Source organism: Vicugna pacos, chromosome 2 (assembly GCF_048564905.1).
Source record: "Vicugna pacos chromosome 2, VicPac4, whole genome shotgun sequence".
Classification (NCBI taxonomy): Eukaryota; Metazoa; Chordata; class Mammalia; order Artiodactyla; family Camelidae; genus Vicugna; species Vicugna pacos.
This window is the reverse complement of record NC_132988.1, coordinates 49,059,596-49,078,176: the sequence shown is the minus strand read 5'-3', so window position 1 is coordinate 49,078,176 and position 18,581 is coordinate 49,059,596. Positions and strand designations below refer to the sequence as shown.

The window sequence follows — 18,581 nt, the reverse complement described above, 5'->3', positions numbered from 1 at the left end:
CTTCTGCACAATAAAGCTTGAGAAGCACTGATTTAGATACAGAGGTCAGCAAGGGTTTTCTGTCAAAGGCCAGAGACATTTTAGGCTTTGTGGGCCACAGGGTCTCTGTTAGAACTTTTCAACTCTGCCACCGTAGTGCCAAAGCGGCCACTCACAATATGTGGATCAGTGAGCCTGGGTACGTTCTAATAGTACCTTATGTACAAAAAGAGGTAGTTTGCCAACCATTTATCACAGCTCACAGGCATATTTTGCAACAACTCATTTTAACAATAATCCAGTTAATACTTTAGAGAACAAAAAGCACTCATGATAAATAGTATGAATTAAGCGAAATGACTTTAGTTTTACCTAAAATTGAAAAATATATTAAGAAATAGTACACAGTAAAATGTAAACAGTCCGACTTCTTTTTATATTTAGCTTCAACTATTGACCATAAATTCAAAAGCAAATAGTTTTGGTTTATGTTAATCAATACTGACAGTCCTCATTAATATAAAATAACAAAAAAATGTAACTCAGGAAATGTGTGCAAATATACATGCATGTGTAAAAGGGAAGTGATTTTAAAATAAAACTTGATGATTTATACATCTGTTAGAAATGGATACATGCCTTTTGTGGTATAAGGAAAGTGGTAAATCAAAATTTTGTAATATGGAATTCTTTGAAGAAATATTAAAGACACAATGCCCAGTTTTAAGACTAATTTTCATGTGTATCATGTTTGAACAGTTCTCATAGCCTCTGGAAGAATATTTTTGGCTAAATTTTAAAAAATAAGAATGATAAAACAATACACTCAATGGTGTCCTGGTAAATGCTTAACAAGTGGCTCTCCAATAAAAGTGTGTGTATGTATCTATATTTATATATTTATTATAAATTTTACAGATCTAAAGAATGTTTAGAATACAGTTCACAGATGTACAACAATCATCACTGTAAATTCTATATAGCCAGTTGATTCTCACAGAATGCTTTCATTGTTTTTCATTCCTCAACTCCTGTATCCATAACCCACTGTGGTTGAAGTTCAAACACGAATTGACAAAATTAGACCTTAAATGAATGCTTGACTACTATCTGGTTTAGCAAAGAAGTCACTCACATCACTGATGAGCAAGTATAGCGTCACCATGAATGTTGGGTGATATTTTTATGTTAAGGAATAAGATGAAAATGAAACAACAAAAATGCTCATTGGAACTTAACTCGTTTGTCAGTGATGTGAATGACTAACGATATAGCAAGCCTGATGTACAGCACTTGCTGATCTCTGCTTTACAGATACTTCCACTGTGGCTGATGTTGAGCTACCAATGTGGTGTCACTGAATGTGGACTTAGGAAGAGAGCGCCAGAGGCACACCATTATATATTATATCCATAACAGAAGGAGCACAGATAAGGGGAAAATTTAGTAAAATAATTAGGAAGTAATCAGTTTTGAATAGTCACTGCTCTTGTTTTTAATGCAAGCTTAAAAATTTTAAGAATATATAATTTAATTTAAAAAAATCATTTTAACAACACTGAACTTAAAATTTAACACTGGCTCACTGAATTTAAAATTCAACAACTGGCTTTGGCTGTAGTACAGCAAATATAGAAATACTTTATGTTTATTTCTGAAATCTTTCCAAACTACTGTTTTAAAAATATGATTTACCTCTAAAGAAAACAGGAAGTGTTTAGCACTTACCCAGAAGAGGAGGCAGTGGAGGTAACGTAGGTAACTTAATAAGCCCAAAAAGTTTACCTCCAAAGATGGAACAATAGAATAGGATTATAATTCCAAATAGGTTTCCTCCAGGAAGACATTCACTGCCGGTAATTGACCAAACAACAGCCCATAGAAGAACGACCATGGTAACTGAAATAAACCAGGAAAACTAGTTTCTACCAACAAGTTGTCATACTCTGGTTGTAATATAATTGAAACATTAAAAAAAATAAATATTGAATACATATACAAATATTTATAACCCTGTGTAAGTTTTAAAGAACATGTAATATGAACTGGGTAATCACCATCTTAGGAAATAAGATATTACCAGTGAATTCACCTACATGCCTCTCATAACCCCAATGCCCACCTCCTTTCACACTGCTAGAAGGAACTACTATCTTGAATATATTTTTAACCATTCCCTTATTTTTCCTTATAATTCTACCATAAATATTCACTAGTTAATAAAAAGAGAAACAGTGGCTATCTTTATCCTTTTCACAGGAACACAAGAATATCTGAACAATTACATGCCAGTATTTTAGTTCTCCCTGGAATTAAACATTACTGCTCAGTGGTAGAATGTGTGCTTAGCATGCACGAGGTCCTGGGTTCAATCCCCAGTGCCTCTGTTAAAATAAATACATAAATAAATAAATAAATAACATAATTACCCCCCCCAGATTATTGTTTAATTTATTGTTTAATTATTGTTTCTTGTCTATAGTCAATGTTTGCTGAGAATAACCCATATACTTACCTTTTTTTTTTTTTTTTCTGATCATCATTCGTGATGGCATCTCAAACCTTTCTTTCCTCTGGGGCAATTATTCTGTTACCTGAAGTATTTCCTTTAGGAGAGGTATTTCTGTTATTTTAAAATTTTTTGTGTTTTCTTTTTTCTAACTGAAGTTACTATGTGTCAGTTACAATGTGTCAATTTTTTGGTGTATAGCACAATGTTTCAGTCATACATATATATACATAGCAAATATTAAATACTATATATAAGATAGATAAAAAACATGTTTCTTCTGTATAGCACAGGGAACTATATTCAATATCTTGTAGTAACCTATAACGAAAAAGAATATGAAAACAAATATATGTGTGTATATGTATGACTGAGGCATTTCTGTTAGAATGTAAGGTATGTTTCCCTGTTTGAACACCTTGTGTTTCACAAAATTGTATATTGAAAATAGAACAGCTCATGGGAAAAACAGTTGAGCAGACCACTCATGATTCAAAATTTGCGACCAAAGCACTAATAAAAACAACAATCCTAATAAAAGTACCATAGCTGTCAAGTCTCCACTAATATTTGTATCTCCCACAGTCAGCCACTTCTTTGCAGACCTGAACTCTGGAACCACACTTCGTATTTCAAAATGTAGAATCTTGAAATCATTTGCTTTAAATGGAGAGCAGTTCCATCAAAATCTGATCCAGAAGGTAGCTTCTCCATCAGTCAAATGGTGGTTGTTGTTATTGTTCGTTTGTTTTTTAACTGAGGGAAAAGTGTTGGCAGCTTCTTCACCCACGTGGTTTCATTAGAGGAAAGCTTAATGTTGTGGAAAGTTCAAGTCTTTGAAGTCCCTAAGAGAGCAACTAACTGCCTGAAATGAAAGCACTTCCAAGGCTGCTCAGCTTTTTTTAAAAACTTTTTTTTATTGAAGTGTAGTTTATTTACAATGTTAGTTTCAGGTGTAGGGTGTTCAGCTTTATCTTTAAAGTTAATAAGGCTTTATCTTCCATTGTAAGTAAGTACATATATCTGATCTTTTTCTCTGTGTGTGGTTTTCCAATTCACTTTGTACTTGTCTGCTATTGTTTGATGACGTTAAGTACTAATGTGCCAGAAAAAATTATGTACAAAAGTGCAAATTCCATATTGCACCAACACAGTTCTCTATTTACCACTGCATGTAAACTAACTGATTAGGAAACACTCTGGCAGAGCATGCTCTCCTTCTCATGAAGACCTGTTGGTAGAAAATTCTTAATTTTATTTACCTGGAACTATCTTTCTTCTCGTTCTTAAAAGATAGCTTTTCTTGGTATACAATTCTAACTTGAGAGTTACTTTCAGTTCCTCGAAAATATGACTCCTTGGTTTTCTGTCTTTCATTAGTTTTTAAGTCTAATTTCAGCTCTTTTAGGGAATTCTTTTTCTTTGGTTGTTTTTAAGATCTTTTCTTTTTCTTTCTCTTCTGCAATTACAGTATTTGTTTAGGTATGGCTTCCTTTTGGTTTGCTTAGGATTTATATTTTTTTAATCAATTCTAGAAAATTCTGTACATCTTTAAATATTTTGTCTTCCTCATTCTTCCTGGTTATCTTTTTCTGCAACTATGACTGAAAAGTCACATTCTCTTCTCCATGCTGCAAACTATACTTTCATATTTTCCATCTTTGTCTTTGTGCACTGCATTCTAGATAATCTCTTTGGGTCTATTTGCTAGTTCACCCATTTTCCTTTCACTTACTCTGTTGTCTATCCACTGAGTTTTAATTTTTAATTATTGTACTTTTTCATTTTTAGAATTTGGCTATTAAAATATGCTCATTTTTGTAAATAGTTATTTGTTTTGTTCTCACATTTGCTATTTCCTCTTTAACTTCTTTACAAATATTGAAAATATTCTATATTCTATTTTGTGATAATGAAAAATTTTGAAATCTGTTTCCTTGTGTGTTTGTTTGTGATTTTTGTTTTTTGTTTGCTTGTGACAGTGAGCTCTTCCTTGGAACTTTACTTTTGGGAATTGCTGGAACCTTAAGTTAAATACGAGTTTTCCTAGACAGGATCTGAATTTATTTCTACCATGTACTTAGAAGCGGACAATCTGAAACCACTTTTAGATGTATGTTCAGCTTGAGTTTTTTTCTGTGAACTTGGAGCACGAATCAGTATGAAGTACATTTTCAGTGGAGACTCACTCCTCCCCCAGCCAGCACCACAGTTTAGACAGGTTAGTTCTGGCCCCTCTTCAGGGCAGGTTTACCTCAAATCCACAATCACGATGGGCTCCAACTCTGTGTGGGTGAGGGAAGATGGCTTCTCCTATGATGCTTCTCCTAACCTGGGCAGGCTCTAACATGGCCTCCTATACCCTCACGGTTCTCATAAATCTCAGGTTCACTGGTGTTTTGCAGAAGCCTCTGGAGTGAAAGCCAGCTTGAGTGTTTACTTTTCTCTCCTACTTGTACTCTGGTGTCTGATGACTGTTTTCTTGACAGATAAAAGGTATATTTAAAGACTTAAAGTATTGCTTTCAGATGTTTTCACTGGCATAAGAGAGATTGTTCATTTAGTCTCATCTACCATATTGCTGCAGATCAAGCCCACTGTCCCACTTTTAAAACCCTCCAGATTTTCCACGCTTATGATGTTATTACAATGAAATAACTAAGGAGCCTTTAGTATTTTCCAGTTGGCTATTGGGGCTGAAATCTCTAAGAGTTTTGGAAGTATAATGGGAAAGCAGGAATTGCCAGCTACTAAATTATATTTTATCACAGCATAAACCCAATTTTATACTAATTCCAGAAAGGCAGAATTAAGAATTTTCCACTTCAATACTACCTTTTTAAAAAACTGAAGTATAGTTGATTTACAATACTGTATTAGTTTCAGGTGTACAGCAAAGTGATTCTGTCATACATATATATGTATATATCTATATTCTTTTTTTGGATTCTTTTCCATTATAGTTTATTACAAGATATTGAATATAGTTCCCTGTGCCGTACAGTAGGACTTCGTTGTTTATCTATAGTGATGTGTATCTATTTATCCCCTATTCCCAATTTATCCCTCACCTGTCCCTCCCCTTTGGTAACCATAAGTTTGTTGCTTATGTCTGTAAATGTGTTTCTGTTTTATAAATAAGTTCATTTGTACTATTTTTTAGATTCCACATATAAGTGACATCATATAATACTTGTTTTTCTCTGATTTACTTCATTTAGTATGATAATCTCTAGGTCCATTCCTATTGCTGCAAATGGCATTATTTCATTCTTTTCCATGGCTGAGTAATATTCCATTGTATATATACATATACCACATCTTCTTTGTGCATTCATCTGTTGATGGACACTTAGGTTGCTTCCATGTCTTGGATATTATAAATAATGCTGCTATGAATATTTGGGTACATATATCTTTACAAATTAGAGCTTTTTTTTTCTGCATATATGCCCAGGGGTGGGGTTGCTGAATCGTATTGTAAACCTTTATTCTTTTGAGAAACCTCCATACTGTTTTCTATAGTGGCTATACCAATTAATATGAATTTTTAAAAAATCTCTAACTTTTTTTCCTTTCTCATACTCAAAATGCAGTTCTAAATACATAGTAAAAATACATTTATAAGGTTTCTCTAAATCATGCTTAATTTAGTTGACAATTTACTTATCATCTAAGATTTTAGAAAATAATATTTTCACATGTAAGATTTACTTCTTAAGAAGAATACTCTGTATACTGACTGAGTGCAGGAAAGAGCAGTCCTGTAAGCCTCAGGAGGAGAAGCACAAGAAAACAAGTGAGAGGTGTTTATGCATCACAAGTCCCAATTTCTCAGGCAGCTTTATAGACAATTAATTACAGAATTTTAAAAAATTAGTCTCCAAATCATGTCATTCACCTACACACTTTCCTTAATGCAATCCACATCTGTTGCACTGTAAATGTTTTAAGCAGAAGTGTGCCATAATTTGAATGGTGAAAGTTTAAAAAAATAATTAAAAGAAAAGAAAAGGTATTAAATGATCTGTTGCCCTCTCAACTACTGTATATTTTGGAACCTGGTTTTCTCTACATGTTTTAAATAAAGTTTGAGATTTTTTTCTCATGCTAGTTTAGAAACTTACCTAATTTCACTAAAAACATATCTAGATCCCAAAGTATAACATATTATACTTGGCTTCCATTGTCCCAGTTGAGAATGGTAAAAATGTTTTTCAGAGCTCACAAATGAAGCATAGATATAAAGACGTGAGACTCATTTTTCAGTAAACATAACTTCTAGATCAAACATGTTACATTCTTAAACATATTTACTTGGGGAAGCCATGTATTTACTCTAATGATTCTGTCATTCCTCAACACAATTTTTGACACTGTCTTTAAATTTGCCTTTACAGACAAGTATCAACCCTCTTCTCCTTTTTCTTGCTATATTACACATCCTCCAATACACATACAATATACGTGCAGACACACACACACACTGCCTTTTTGAACAAAAACAGCTTTAGGATTCTGAATATCCATTTATTCAACACATTGCATTGACATTAGAATAATGTTGGGCTGCCTCCAAAAACCAAATCCATCCAAAAACCAAATCCATTAAAATATATCGCAACCGTAACAACATTCAAAATAGTGCTGAGATAAAGTCCCTTTTCCTACCCTTCAAATTTTAAGTAACAGCAGCTCTAGTGCAGTAAGTTCAACTGGAAACCAGGATACTTGCTTATAAAATGATGGATTCATTTGGAACTATAAATTGAGCTGTGTTTGCTCAAACATTAGTGGCATTCCTTGACAGTAATAACCAACATTTCTGTAGTGCTTCTCTGTTTCCAAGTGATTTCTCTGTCATTTTTTCTCGCTGGAGCCCTAGTATAATCCTGTGAAATTACTCAGATACAGAAAAGGAAAATGCTCTTCATCTCTCTCTGCTCTTTCCTCCCTTCTGCTAGCTAGAACGGTGGTGACAACAGCGCTCTTGGAAGCCCTGTCAACCTCGGACCCTGAATGACTATGGAGCAAAGCCACCAACCGTTATGAATTGTCATCTTGTAGTTTTTATGTGAGAGAGAAATAAACTTCTTTTTGTCCTTTAAATCATATTATTTTGGAATCGCTCATAACAACTTTATCTTTTACCCTCCTGTTCTGAATTCATCCTTACCACTGACATACCGTTTGTTATTACTCTATCCAGTAGACCATGTGGAGGGCAAGCAAATATTTGCCTTAGTCTTGGCAAATTATTTGGCTCAGCTGGTGTTCCTTGGAGCATTGATTCATTGCTACTCAGTAGGTTACTTCCTCTTGTTGATTCATTTCCATCTATACTTCTGGGGTTCTTAACTGTTTCCTCCTGTGTTTAAAACAATTAAAGATCTTTAAAAACTATATATTTGCTGTTCATTTTTATAGTTACTGAGCCATCACATCACAAATTAAATTTCTGTTACGAGAATGAAGGCTAACGCTTTACTGGGGGAACACACAGCTTATTATTAGCTGTCCAATGCTCGGAACAAGAACTACGTGAGGAGTATTTACCACTGAGTCACTGTTTGTAGCATTATAAATGCCCGAGTCACATAAAATATCACTATGGTTTTCAATACTGGGTTTAAAATTAGCCTATTTATGATCCAAGGCAATAGTTAATAAATATACCAAAGTGGTTTAGGAAAAGATAATTATCTGTGGTGAAAACGAATTCACATTCATTCATCTACTTGAATTTAGGCAATAAAGAGATAGAGAAAAGGAACCAGAATCATTCTAGGGGTTAGGCTGGGAACACAAAGCATGTCACAGGCTCTCCACGTAGGGCCAGATGCTACGGACTCTCTGGGAAAACTGGTCATCACCGCTACTACATGACTTTGGGGACTAAGAATGGGGAGAACTGTTTGAGTGACAGAAAATGAAGAGAACACAATTCTATCATAGATTTGGAAATACACAGTCCCCTCGGTAAGGAAATTGTTGGGATGGTCTACATTTGATCATACCTGTGTTTCTTGATACATGGAGGCTGTGTGATTCACCCCTGTGGATGGTTCTGAATCTTCATGTTCAATTACTTTATCTTCATTCTCCATGATTTATATTTAAGAATAAGATGACAGAGGGAAGGGCCACACGATCTGTTCTGAAGGAGAAACAGCGTAAACATAGAACAGCAATTTGAGATTTAAATGAATGAACAATGCAGCAATTTGAGTAATTTAAGTGAATGAATTGTACTTATTTTTTCCCTTAAAACTGACTGCCTAAAAATATTTTACATTACACTATTCTTAACTTTCAGTTGCTAACCTTTTCTTTGATTATCATATATTATCCTAACTCTTACCTATCTTTTTACTTTTCTTGAAAAAGCCCTTGCTGACCACCATACTTTTCTATGATTTCTTTCCCAGTTTTTGAGTTCTACTTCAAATATCCCCAGCAATAATCCTGTTAAATTGTCCTCTCTAATGGCCCAACTTGAAGAGGAAAGCTCCAGGTAATTTTCCAAAGTTGACATGAGGAAATGAGTCATCAAATAGAAATCGATGGACGCTGTCATTCTGGGAGACACTAATTCCTGCCTCGTTTTTATCTGGAAGTTAAAGTTAAAAAAAAAATACAACACTGACTGAGTAGCCACACTGTGGACTTGGACACTGTGCCAAGTGCTTTGGCAGTCTCTTGGAAGTCATTGTGGGTGATTCAAAGATTACCAAAACACACCCTTTGTTCTCCACAGACTTACAGTAAACCAGGAAAAGTAAACTTGCAGGAAGTTAACTAAAAAACCTGTAGGGCTGATGTACAGGTTGGCTTCATAAACACCCACGTCAATCTCCTCTCCCTTGGCTTCCCATGCTACAGGCCGAAAAGCCCAATATTCCAGTTCCGAGCTGGTTCTGCAGCTAGAGGGGGCCACGGGCCACAGTCTATGTCATGAGATGTAAGTGGGAGCCCTGGGTGGGTGCAGGTGGTTCATTCCTAAACAATAAGGCAGGGCCTTTCAAGGGTCATACCATTTACTCTTTGCCCTCTAACATTTCCTCTTCCTTCCGAGAACATAGATACACTACTTGGAGGGCCGACGGCCATCTTTCAACCATGAGAAGAAAAAGCCCTACACCAAGGACAGCAGACAAGTGAGATAGGAGGGGCTGGTTCCCTGACGACATGAGTTGCTGCGTCATTCCTGGACTGCCAAGCTTTGAAGTAATTGAAAACTATTGGTCAAGTTTTCTTTTTACTAATAACCAAACTTATTCCTAACGCAACAAGTACGATGACTATTATAACAGAGGCACAAACTACAAACTTTGTTAGAACCAAAGAGAAAACTACACGAGAGAAGGGGAAATCTAATTCAACACATATCTGAGTGCCTAATACGTGCCGGGCACCATGCTAGACCATAAGGACAAGATCTTTAATTGGATAAGACCCCTAGGACCCCTGCCTCAAGGAATCAATTTCTGTTTAACAAAATGCCAAGAAATTTGCACTTAAAATTTCAAAGAAAATTATATTCTTTCCACCATTACCACCATCACCACCACCATTTTTCTTCCTTGCAAAACACAATGCTGGCCAGAGTCGTGTCTCAAAAAGCCTTCAGTTTGATTTTTATTATTATTATTATATATAACAAACACATGTATGTAAAATGATATATATGCGTTTATATGTGCATAGTTTAAAAATTTTTAATACTTCAATATTTAGACTCATAATGAGAAAGAATGGCATTTTGAAAGGAAAATGTTGGTTCAGAGAACCCTTGTCTTAAAGGCATAGAGGCATGAAAAGCCAGTGAGGGGTAAGGGAAAACTCTGTTGAGCATGCAGTGGGAGGCTGGGAGTCATGGAGATGAGACTGGAGAGTTAGGACATCGTATCCCAAAACACGATCCTCTGTAGAGAACCACCCTCTAATACAGTAAGTGATGCAGTCTGCTGGCTCTGGAGTTGGACAAACCGGGGTCTGAAGTCCAGCTCCATCATACACCAAATTTCTTAGCCTCTTTGTAACTTAATTCTCTATTGATAAAATGGAGACAAGAGTACATGTCCATGGGAAGCATGTTCCAGCCATGTCCATGGTAAGCATTCAACCGTGCTGGTTATTAGTCACTCATACTCCTTCTCTCTAATTATCATAAGTCTCTAAGATTCTTTTTGCATTTCCTATTAAATAGGACAAGGTCTCCTCAGTCTCGAAGAATTTCAAATCAGAAGTCCAGAGCTGTGGACTTCAGAGGAACAGTCTTAGTCTTTCTTCCAAACTTGAGAGAAAACAGCAGATGAAGAATAACAGAGCAAGAATGTGAACAGTTCTGTATACGTGAATATGTATGTAAATAAACAGAAAAAATCTGTTAACAGTAGCTGCCTTAGGGGAGGGAAATGGAATTGCAGTTGTTGAAATTTCATTTTTATTCTCTTTCTCTATTGTCTTTTTACAGTAAGAAGATTTAAAAATGCAATTTGAAATACATGAAAAAAGAATGTATATAGTTCTTAAAGCTTTAAAGCAAAGAAAATGATACAGCTTTCCTTGGTGATAATATTTTTCATAGACAGAGTCTGGTAATTTGATTTTTGGTAACTTAATCCCACTTGTCACAATTTAAGGTTTTTTTTTTTTTTGTGGTTTTCAAAGAAGATGGGGAACTGCCTAGAATCTTCTACAGCAGTTTTCAAATATTTTTGAAGCCAGAAATCTTTCATCAAATGAAACTTTATCCTGAAATCCAACAAATGGGACAGATGAAGGTGGAGCTGCAGGAGCCCTGTCTACTCACCACTGTTCCTCCTGGCAAGCGAAGCACACTTTGAAAACCACTTCTGCAAATATGCTTTCACATACAGAAAGAGGTTTGTTAAACAGCCTTCTCTTTTTCATGTTATCTTACTAATCTACATGGTTAAAAGTGCTTTCTGTAATAATCCAGAGGAAATACAAGAACTATCAACTTGCAAATGTCCACAGGCTCTTGGTCAAGTAAAACACACTTATTACTACCAACTGAAGCTGAATTACTGCTAAAAGATCGTTACATGGATAAAGACTGGTTGTTCTTGTCATTTTCTGTCTGTGGTGTGGACCAGCCAACATTTAATGGGGTAATCGTATTGAGAATTTATATATACTTTTGGAGTACGGTATATGCTGTATTCATACATTTGAAAAAGTATCTCCATGATTGTTCATTAAGTACTCTATAATGATTATAATAAAAATCTCCTACCTTTGGCGTTAACCATTTATGTGTTAAAAGTGTAGAGTCTTCACCTCATATAGTATTTCTATGTAGAACATATTGAAACTTTCCAATTTCTGGTTTCTGCCATTCAACTCTGATCTAATGCTCATTTCCCAAAAGGAACGCTAGCTGTTAGTGAGGAATTCAGATCAAGTGAAAAGTAGGGCTTACAATTTCCTTGGCAATGATCTACTGAAATGATTAAGAATGTTTCCTTGAATGAGAACTACCTTATCTGAAAGTATGAAGTGTGCAAACCATGTGAGACCAAGTTATCACAGGAAAACAATCACTATTCTATTGGGTTAAGTGATATAGTGATTTGATTGAATCAAGTTTACATGAAGTAAAACGCTATGTAATGAGATATGAATAAAAGGAAATTATCTCTAGGTTAGAAGGGATCCAATACTTGCTCCTCTTTTTTTTTTAAATCTCTCTCCTTTCAAGGGCAAATGTATGTAATTAGAAGTTTAAAATATTACTTCTAGGCTTGCTAGCATCAGAATCTCCAGAGATTGAATCTCCCTACGTGTGGCAATACGACTTACGACCTACCTGAGAGCCATTGCTCAGGTATGCCGGTGGGTCCCTTCCCCACCCCAGGAATAAATCACAACTAGTGTAAATCAATTACTGTAACATCATTCCTCATTGCCAGCTGTTGGTTTAGGGCTGAGCACGATTCATTTCTTGCCAATGAAATTTGTGGGCAAGGCTATAGGGGACCACTATAGGGCAACATTTTCCTTCCTAACATAAAGAAAGAGAATCCTCCTCTCTTTTTGTCTTTAAATTGTATGTTTATGTGTGTGTGTGAGAGATGGTGGGGCGGGTGGATGAAGCTGTGGATAGGGACTATGTTTCTTGGAATTCCAGCAACCATCACCTACCCATGAAGAAAAAGTCAAGAATCCTTCACAGAAAGCAATCTAGACCCTGATATCAATGGGCTACTGAACAAATCCTGGATCCACTTACCTTCAGATATCTTGTTGTATAGGAAGAATAAATTTGTATTGTTGAAGGTAGTCTTGGCTGAATATTCTGATGCTTACAGCCAAAAGCATCCTAACCAATGCAACAGGTGACTCTGATGCAGGGCCAGCACTGAGAAGCTCTGATGAGGAGCAGTGATAAGGAACCTTTGGCTCATACGTGTCTCCCTAGCTTCTGGACACGGTGCCAAATCTTCATAGAGGATGAACGATTAGAACACTGCCTTTGTACTAATATTTCTCAAAAATGTCCAGAAAGTAACATTTCAGTAGCTAAAAATCAGTGCCAATGTTCTTGATGCCTTTCTCTTAGTCACTAGAGATTACATAGATTGTAAAGTTAAATATTTTTTTCTGCCCTATCCCTGAAGTTCGGTTGTACTATTGAATATTGAATTTTAAAAAGTTGGGCTTACAAACATTTGATTTGCTTTCTAAATTTCTACTCATGAAACAAAACAGTAAGAACAACAAAACACTGCTACCATCACTGCCTGGGGTTCCACATTTTACTTTCTCTACTTGATAAACGTTCTACTAGTCATTCAAGATCTAACTCAAATGTCACCTTCTCAATTTGTATTTCTTAATTCCATGTAGAATAACTGTCCCTCTTTTTTTTCTGAGGACTCATTCATTCATTCAACAAACATCTATTAAGCTCTTACCATGTCCCAGCCCTTGTGTTAGGGATTTAAATGTGAGCAGCCTGACATAGCTCTTATACACAAAGGTTGCAACCTAGTCAGAGAATGACAGGTCATTCTTTAGGTAACCATCATGAAGTGTGGTAAGTTTCAGTTTCAGGCACAGACATAGAAACCCCATCATTTCACAATCAGTGAAGCTCATCAGACTTTAACTGGGTTTCTGTGGCATGTAAAGCACAAGAGACAGAAAGATGACTGAGATGCAGTCTCTGTTCTTTAAGAAAGGAACAGAGATTGATAAGCGTTTACCACTTTCCAGTTTCCTCTGCTGCCTGAGCGCACAGAGTTGACATTTCGCAGCCTCCCTTGCAGGTCAGTGTGGCACAACACCAAGTCAGGTAAGTGGGATGTGGGCATAAATGATATATGCTACTTGCATTGCCATAAGAAACTTCCCATGTAATCCTCCACATATTCTCTCTTTTCTGTCCATTGCCTGGAAACTAAGGACTCCAAGGTCTTAGGGGATGCAAAGCCGTAATACAAAAAGAGTTAGGGTTCCTGAATCCCTAGTAGAAGGGCACCAGCTAAACACCTGATTGGACTCTACATGAATGAGAAATAAGCATCTACTGTGTTAAGTTACTGAGGCTTTGGAGATGGTCTTTTACAGCAGCTACTGCTAGCTTAAGGTAATTTAATTATGATACGAGAAATGCAGGCACAGCGTTAAACAGGGGAGAGGAGGTACTGCCCTACTTGGCTGATACTTGAATCAAGTCTTGAAACATGACTTAGTCTTGTAGGGAAAATAAAGATCACCGCAGGCAGAGGAAACACATGATTAAAGGATGAGGGGTGGGAAGGAAAGTGCATGTAGGGAATTTTATGCACATCCATGTCAATTTGAGCATAAAGCACAAGATGTGGAGTGGACAGAGGAAAATGGAGATGAAAACCCTGAGTGCAAATCCTTGCGTCACTGCCTCCTAATTGGGTCATTCGGGGCAAGTTACTTAGCCAGTCACGATGATTTTCTTCAGCTGTAAAATGGTGGCAATGCCTATGTCACAGAAAACCTTAAAACAGTACTAAGTACATCATGGAGTCCCAATTAAGTCCCCCCAATGCTCTATCTTCCTTTTACAGATTTTCCTTGAGGAAGAAGCATGCGTGGACTGTACTGAAGCACACAGACAGGGACACTGGTAAACTCAAAACTTTCAGTCCTCCTATGAACCACAGAAACATAAATAAGAGATTTCTAAAAATAAAGAGCACTTTTATTATATTGACGAGATATACTTAATAGCTTTATAAGTCAGTTTAAAACTCTTAGAACTTATCATAATTGCACTCTCCTTAACATACATGACGCACGACTACAAAATGCTGGAACACTCCCTAATCATAGAGGTGCAGAGACAGGCCGCTCCACCTCCTCAGGTACTAGGTTCCTAGCCTTTGTGTGAAGATGTAAATTCTTCTCCCCAAGAGGAAAAATCTGTTCTTTCACTGGGGTTTGTGTGTTCCGAGAGCCAGGGGCCTACCAGTTATCAATAGGACTAGTGAACAGTTGGTCATGAACCAGATAATCCACAATCTCTTGTTATAGAACATACTCTAAAAAACGTTTTAAAGAAAGAAATGTTTTACATTATACATGTAGAGGAAGAGACTTCAGAGATAAGCTAATCTATGGGTAACTAACACCTTCAGGGGCCAACTCAAATGTGGGGTCTATAGCCATGGGAGAGGGCAGAGTGCAACCGAAGGCATTCAAATCACTGCCAGCCCCTGGATCTAATCTCATGGTTTCATCTCTTATCCGAGGAAATTGAAGAGATTAGATTTAGGTGACTTTTAGAGACTACTCAGCAAACATATTACTCAGAGTCAGAGCAGAAAATGGAAAACGTATCAAGTATTTTGAGCAGAAAGTGACTTTACAACAGGGAATTAAGTGAATTGCTGAAAGGCTAGAGACTGCTGAAAGGCCTACAAGTGCAGGTTCTTGGCCGGACCTCCAGGAATGATGTCTAGAACACTAGTAAACGAACCACCAAGGAATATACTATTTTTGCCGCCGTCAGGAGGCTCACAGTGACCAGGGAGTTCAATAATACACTGCAGCCCTGACCCTGAGCAGCTGGGAACTGGAAGCTGACTGGACGGGAACTCAGAGAAGTTTACTACCTCCCTCAACTGCCTCTTGACAGCCAGAGAGCTGGTATTCTAAAAGGCACGCTGAGTTTGGCTGTCATCACTGCTGTAAGCCCTTTCCAACACCCACAATTCTGGAGACTGGACACTGGCATCTCCTCCACCTTCCCCGCCAACAGAAAACAGCCCAAAATAGCAGGGAGATGGCTTCTGCCTCATCTTGGCTTTTGAAATCTCAGGCAAGTCATCTACTTGCCAGACCCTAATTTTATATCCAGAACTCAAACTGGAAGGGAGTCTGGGAAATGCTTTTAGCTTTCCAGTTTCTCCTGTACAAGAAGGCACACTGGCAACAGGTAGGAATGAACGTGAGTGCCAAACTTCCATACCCAGCATAGCAGCTTTCGGTGTAGGCCCCAGGATTCAGACCTGCATCACTAACTTTTCCCCATTTATTCTATCATGCCTTGACGGAAATCTTGAAAAGGCAAAAATCGAGTCAGTATTAAAGACCTTAATATGCTAGGAAATATGTGAATCTGTCACTTTGTTCACATCACTGGTATAGCATAACCCACACTACCTAACTACTCAGTAGGTATATTCTAATCCATTGGATTTTGAGCTCCTGAATGGCAGAAACTATTTAATTCATATTTGTATCTCCAGTGCCCATGCCTGCTTGGCCCAGAGAAGATGCACAGGTATTTGCTGAATTGAAATGTTTCATTTTTGACTTAGAGAAAAAACAGTAAACCAGAACTTCATGAAATATCACATGGCAGCAGTGATACCAGGTAGAGGCCCCATTGCAGAGAAGGAGTAGGGAAAGGGGTTTTGGTCTTTCAGAGAAGACAGAGGTGGATCTGGCTACGTAAGGTACCTGCTCTAACTCCTGGAGTCCTTGATTTCATAATGGGAGGCTAAAGTTAGTAGTGTCTTTCTGCTATTAATCATTTAAGGGCAACAAAACACATTAGAGTCTAGGATGAGACAACAAGGATGCGTTAACAACCTGATGCCTGGTAAGTTTTAAAAAAGCCAGAGTCGGCGTGCACTTTGAGCAGGGGGTTATTCATATTCTTCAACCAGCGGAATCTGATTAGTCTTAGCATCCGGTGTGTGAATGGCGGGAGCGGGGCGGGGAGGGGGTTGCTAACCTAGGCCACAGTAGCAACAACGTCTGGTATATTTGAGAACTAAATCAAAAACAAATAAGAAAACCCTACTCCAATAACGACTAAGAACAGCAGAGGAACAGACATACCCACACACCACTCCGTGTACAACCAGAAAGCCCAGGGCGCCCGCTCCCGGTCTCTGGCCCGAAAGGCCCATGAATCTGCCGCCGCGAGCGCCGGCTATAATAAACCCTCGGTGCTCTCTGCGGGGCTACTCACCTCGCGCTCCCGCGCTCAGGCACCCGGCTCTGCCCCCACGCGTCAGGAAGGGCTGCAGGGAGCCCGGTCCAGCCCGGCGCGCGGAGTTTCCGGGTCGCGCATCGCCCCGGGCGGCGCCGGAGGCTGCAAATACTGCAGATACCCCCGCGCCGGGCGCGCCGCCAGCTGTCCGCGGCCCCGCCTTCCCCGCGGCGCGGGCGGTCCCTGGAGAGGCCGGGCACCGGCGGTGTGGGCCCCGCGGGGAACCCGGGCAGGGCGCGGCCCCGCCGCCGCCGCCTCCTCACGCTCTCTCGGCGGGTGCGGTCGGGGGTTGCCGTACGGCGCGGGCGCGCGTCTCCGCGCGGAGCCGGGGCGCCCGGCTGACCGCGGTCCCCCTTCCCGAGGCGGTGCCGCGCGGGGGGCCGGCCCCTGGGGACCGGACGAGCGCGTCTCCCCGGGAAGCTCCGGGGGTGGTTGCCCAGCGCGCGCGGATCTCGGCGCCGTCACGCCCGGCGATGACGAGGTCCTGGGCGAGGACGCGCAGCGCGGGGCTCTCCCAGCAGCGAATTGCTTGGTGTATTGTACCCTTCTACGTTCTGGTTTTTAACTCCACCTTTTAGTTGTACATTTTACAAGTGTCTTCCCAGGTGGGGCGGGAAGACGGGATTCTCTCTTCTGGTGACCAGTTAAGTGGGACAAAAGACTTGTTCCTCTCCATTTTACCCCATCTATAACACTTGTCCTTCTTGCGGTACAGTTTTAGATTTTAACCTTTCCCTCCGCCGTTTCATTATTTTTCATTTAGTTCTCCCTTCCATGTGTTCCTTTCCTCTGTATTTACCCCTCTTCAACTAAGTGTGTATACGCGCGTGCGCCCATTCAGTGTAATTTTCATTTCCTTCAGGAATACAAATTTTCTTACCTGTTTCTCACTCCTTCAAAAGTGCCGATTTTAATCACCGTTTTTCAGTCAAGAGGGACAACGTCAGATAAATGTCTCCACCAGACAAACCAGCCATTCTTCTCTCTTATGTCCTCATTTATGGAGAGAATGGATAAACCTTGCTCCCGTCCAATTACCTTCTTCAGTGCATCTAAAATGACTTTTCTTAAACTGAACTCTTCCTCTCTTAAAGTTTGCAAAAGTTCCTAGTGACATCCAGCTTCCTCTTACCACAGGAATGAAATATATTTTTCCTTTCCTTTCAGTCATATGATCTTCACTGATATCCTATTTGATTAACGTGACTTTGGAAAACATTGAACTTTTTGGCTAATTTTTACTTTGCTTTTATTGTTTATAATGTTTTATAGTTTATAGTTAGCTCTGAGAGACCTAACTCTGAGGGAGCATTTGTTAATGTTAGAATCCATTTTGCAGTATTCATGATGTGTTTATTTAGAACTCATCTGTTCATAGCTTTACATATACATTACATACTTACAGCATAAAGTACTTCGTGACATACTTAAAAGCTTCAATGTTCCATTGCTTCACTTGATAAGAAGTTACAGCATTTTGACTATCCTACATCAAAAGGAACCCAAGCCATTCAGCCCAACTCCCAGATTTTACAAAGCAAAAAGCTAAAATCCAAGACAAATTGCATGCCTTGGAGTCTAGGT

At 38.6% G+C, this 18,581-nt stretch overlaps 1 protein-coding gene and 1 long non-coding RNA gene across 10 annotated transcripts in view; one reads left to right on the top strand and one right to left on the bottom strand.

Moving 5' to 3' along the window:
* LOC140686217 (uncharacterized) overlaps window positions 1–14,704 on the top strand; it is a 33,422-nt gene extending 18,718 nt beyond the window's left edge. The window contains exons 3-6 of one of the 8 annotated variants that reach the window (XR_012059875.1): window positions 9,571–9,715; window positions 10,698–10,851; window positions 10,965–11,376; window positions 14,563–14,704. This is a non-coding gene — a long non-coding RNA (uncharacterized lncRNA). Of the gene's footprint in view, window positions 1–8,916; window positions 9,003–9,370; window positions 9,450–9,563; window positions 9,716–10,697; window positions 10,852–10,964; window positions 11,487–14,562 lie in introns of those variants that run through there. The other 7 variants (XR_012059878.1, XR_012059876.1, XR_012059882.1 and 4 more) reach the window with 7 other exon arrangements.
* SLC9B2 (solute carrier family 9 member B2) overlaps window positions 1–17,414 on the bottom strand; it is a 46,412-nt gene extending 28,998 nt beyond the window's left edge. For both annotated transcript variants that reach the window (XM_072939571.1, XM_072939578.1), the window contains exons 1-4: window positions 16,977–17,414; window positions 8,506–8,645; window positions 7,676–7,856; window positions 1,708–1,878 (exon numbers count right to left, since the gene is read on the bottom strand). In XM_072939571.1, the coding sequence (XP_072795672.1) occupies window positions 1,708–1,878; window positions 7,676–7,856; window positions 8,506–8,595 (442 nt within the window). In that variant the 5' untranslated portion in view covers window positions 8,596–8,645; window positions 16,977–17,414. The remainder of the gene's footprint in view (window positions 1–1,707; window positions 1,879–7,675; window positions 7,857–8,505; window positions 8,646–16,976) is intronic.
* Window positions 17,415–18,581: the final 1,167 nt, after the last annotated feature.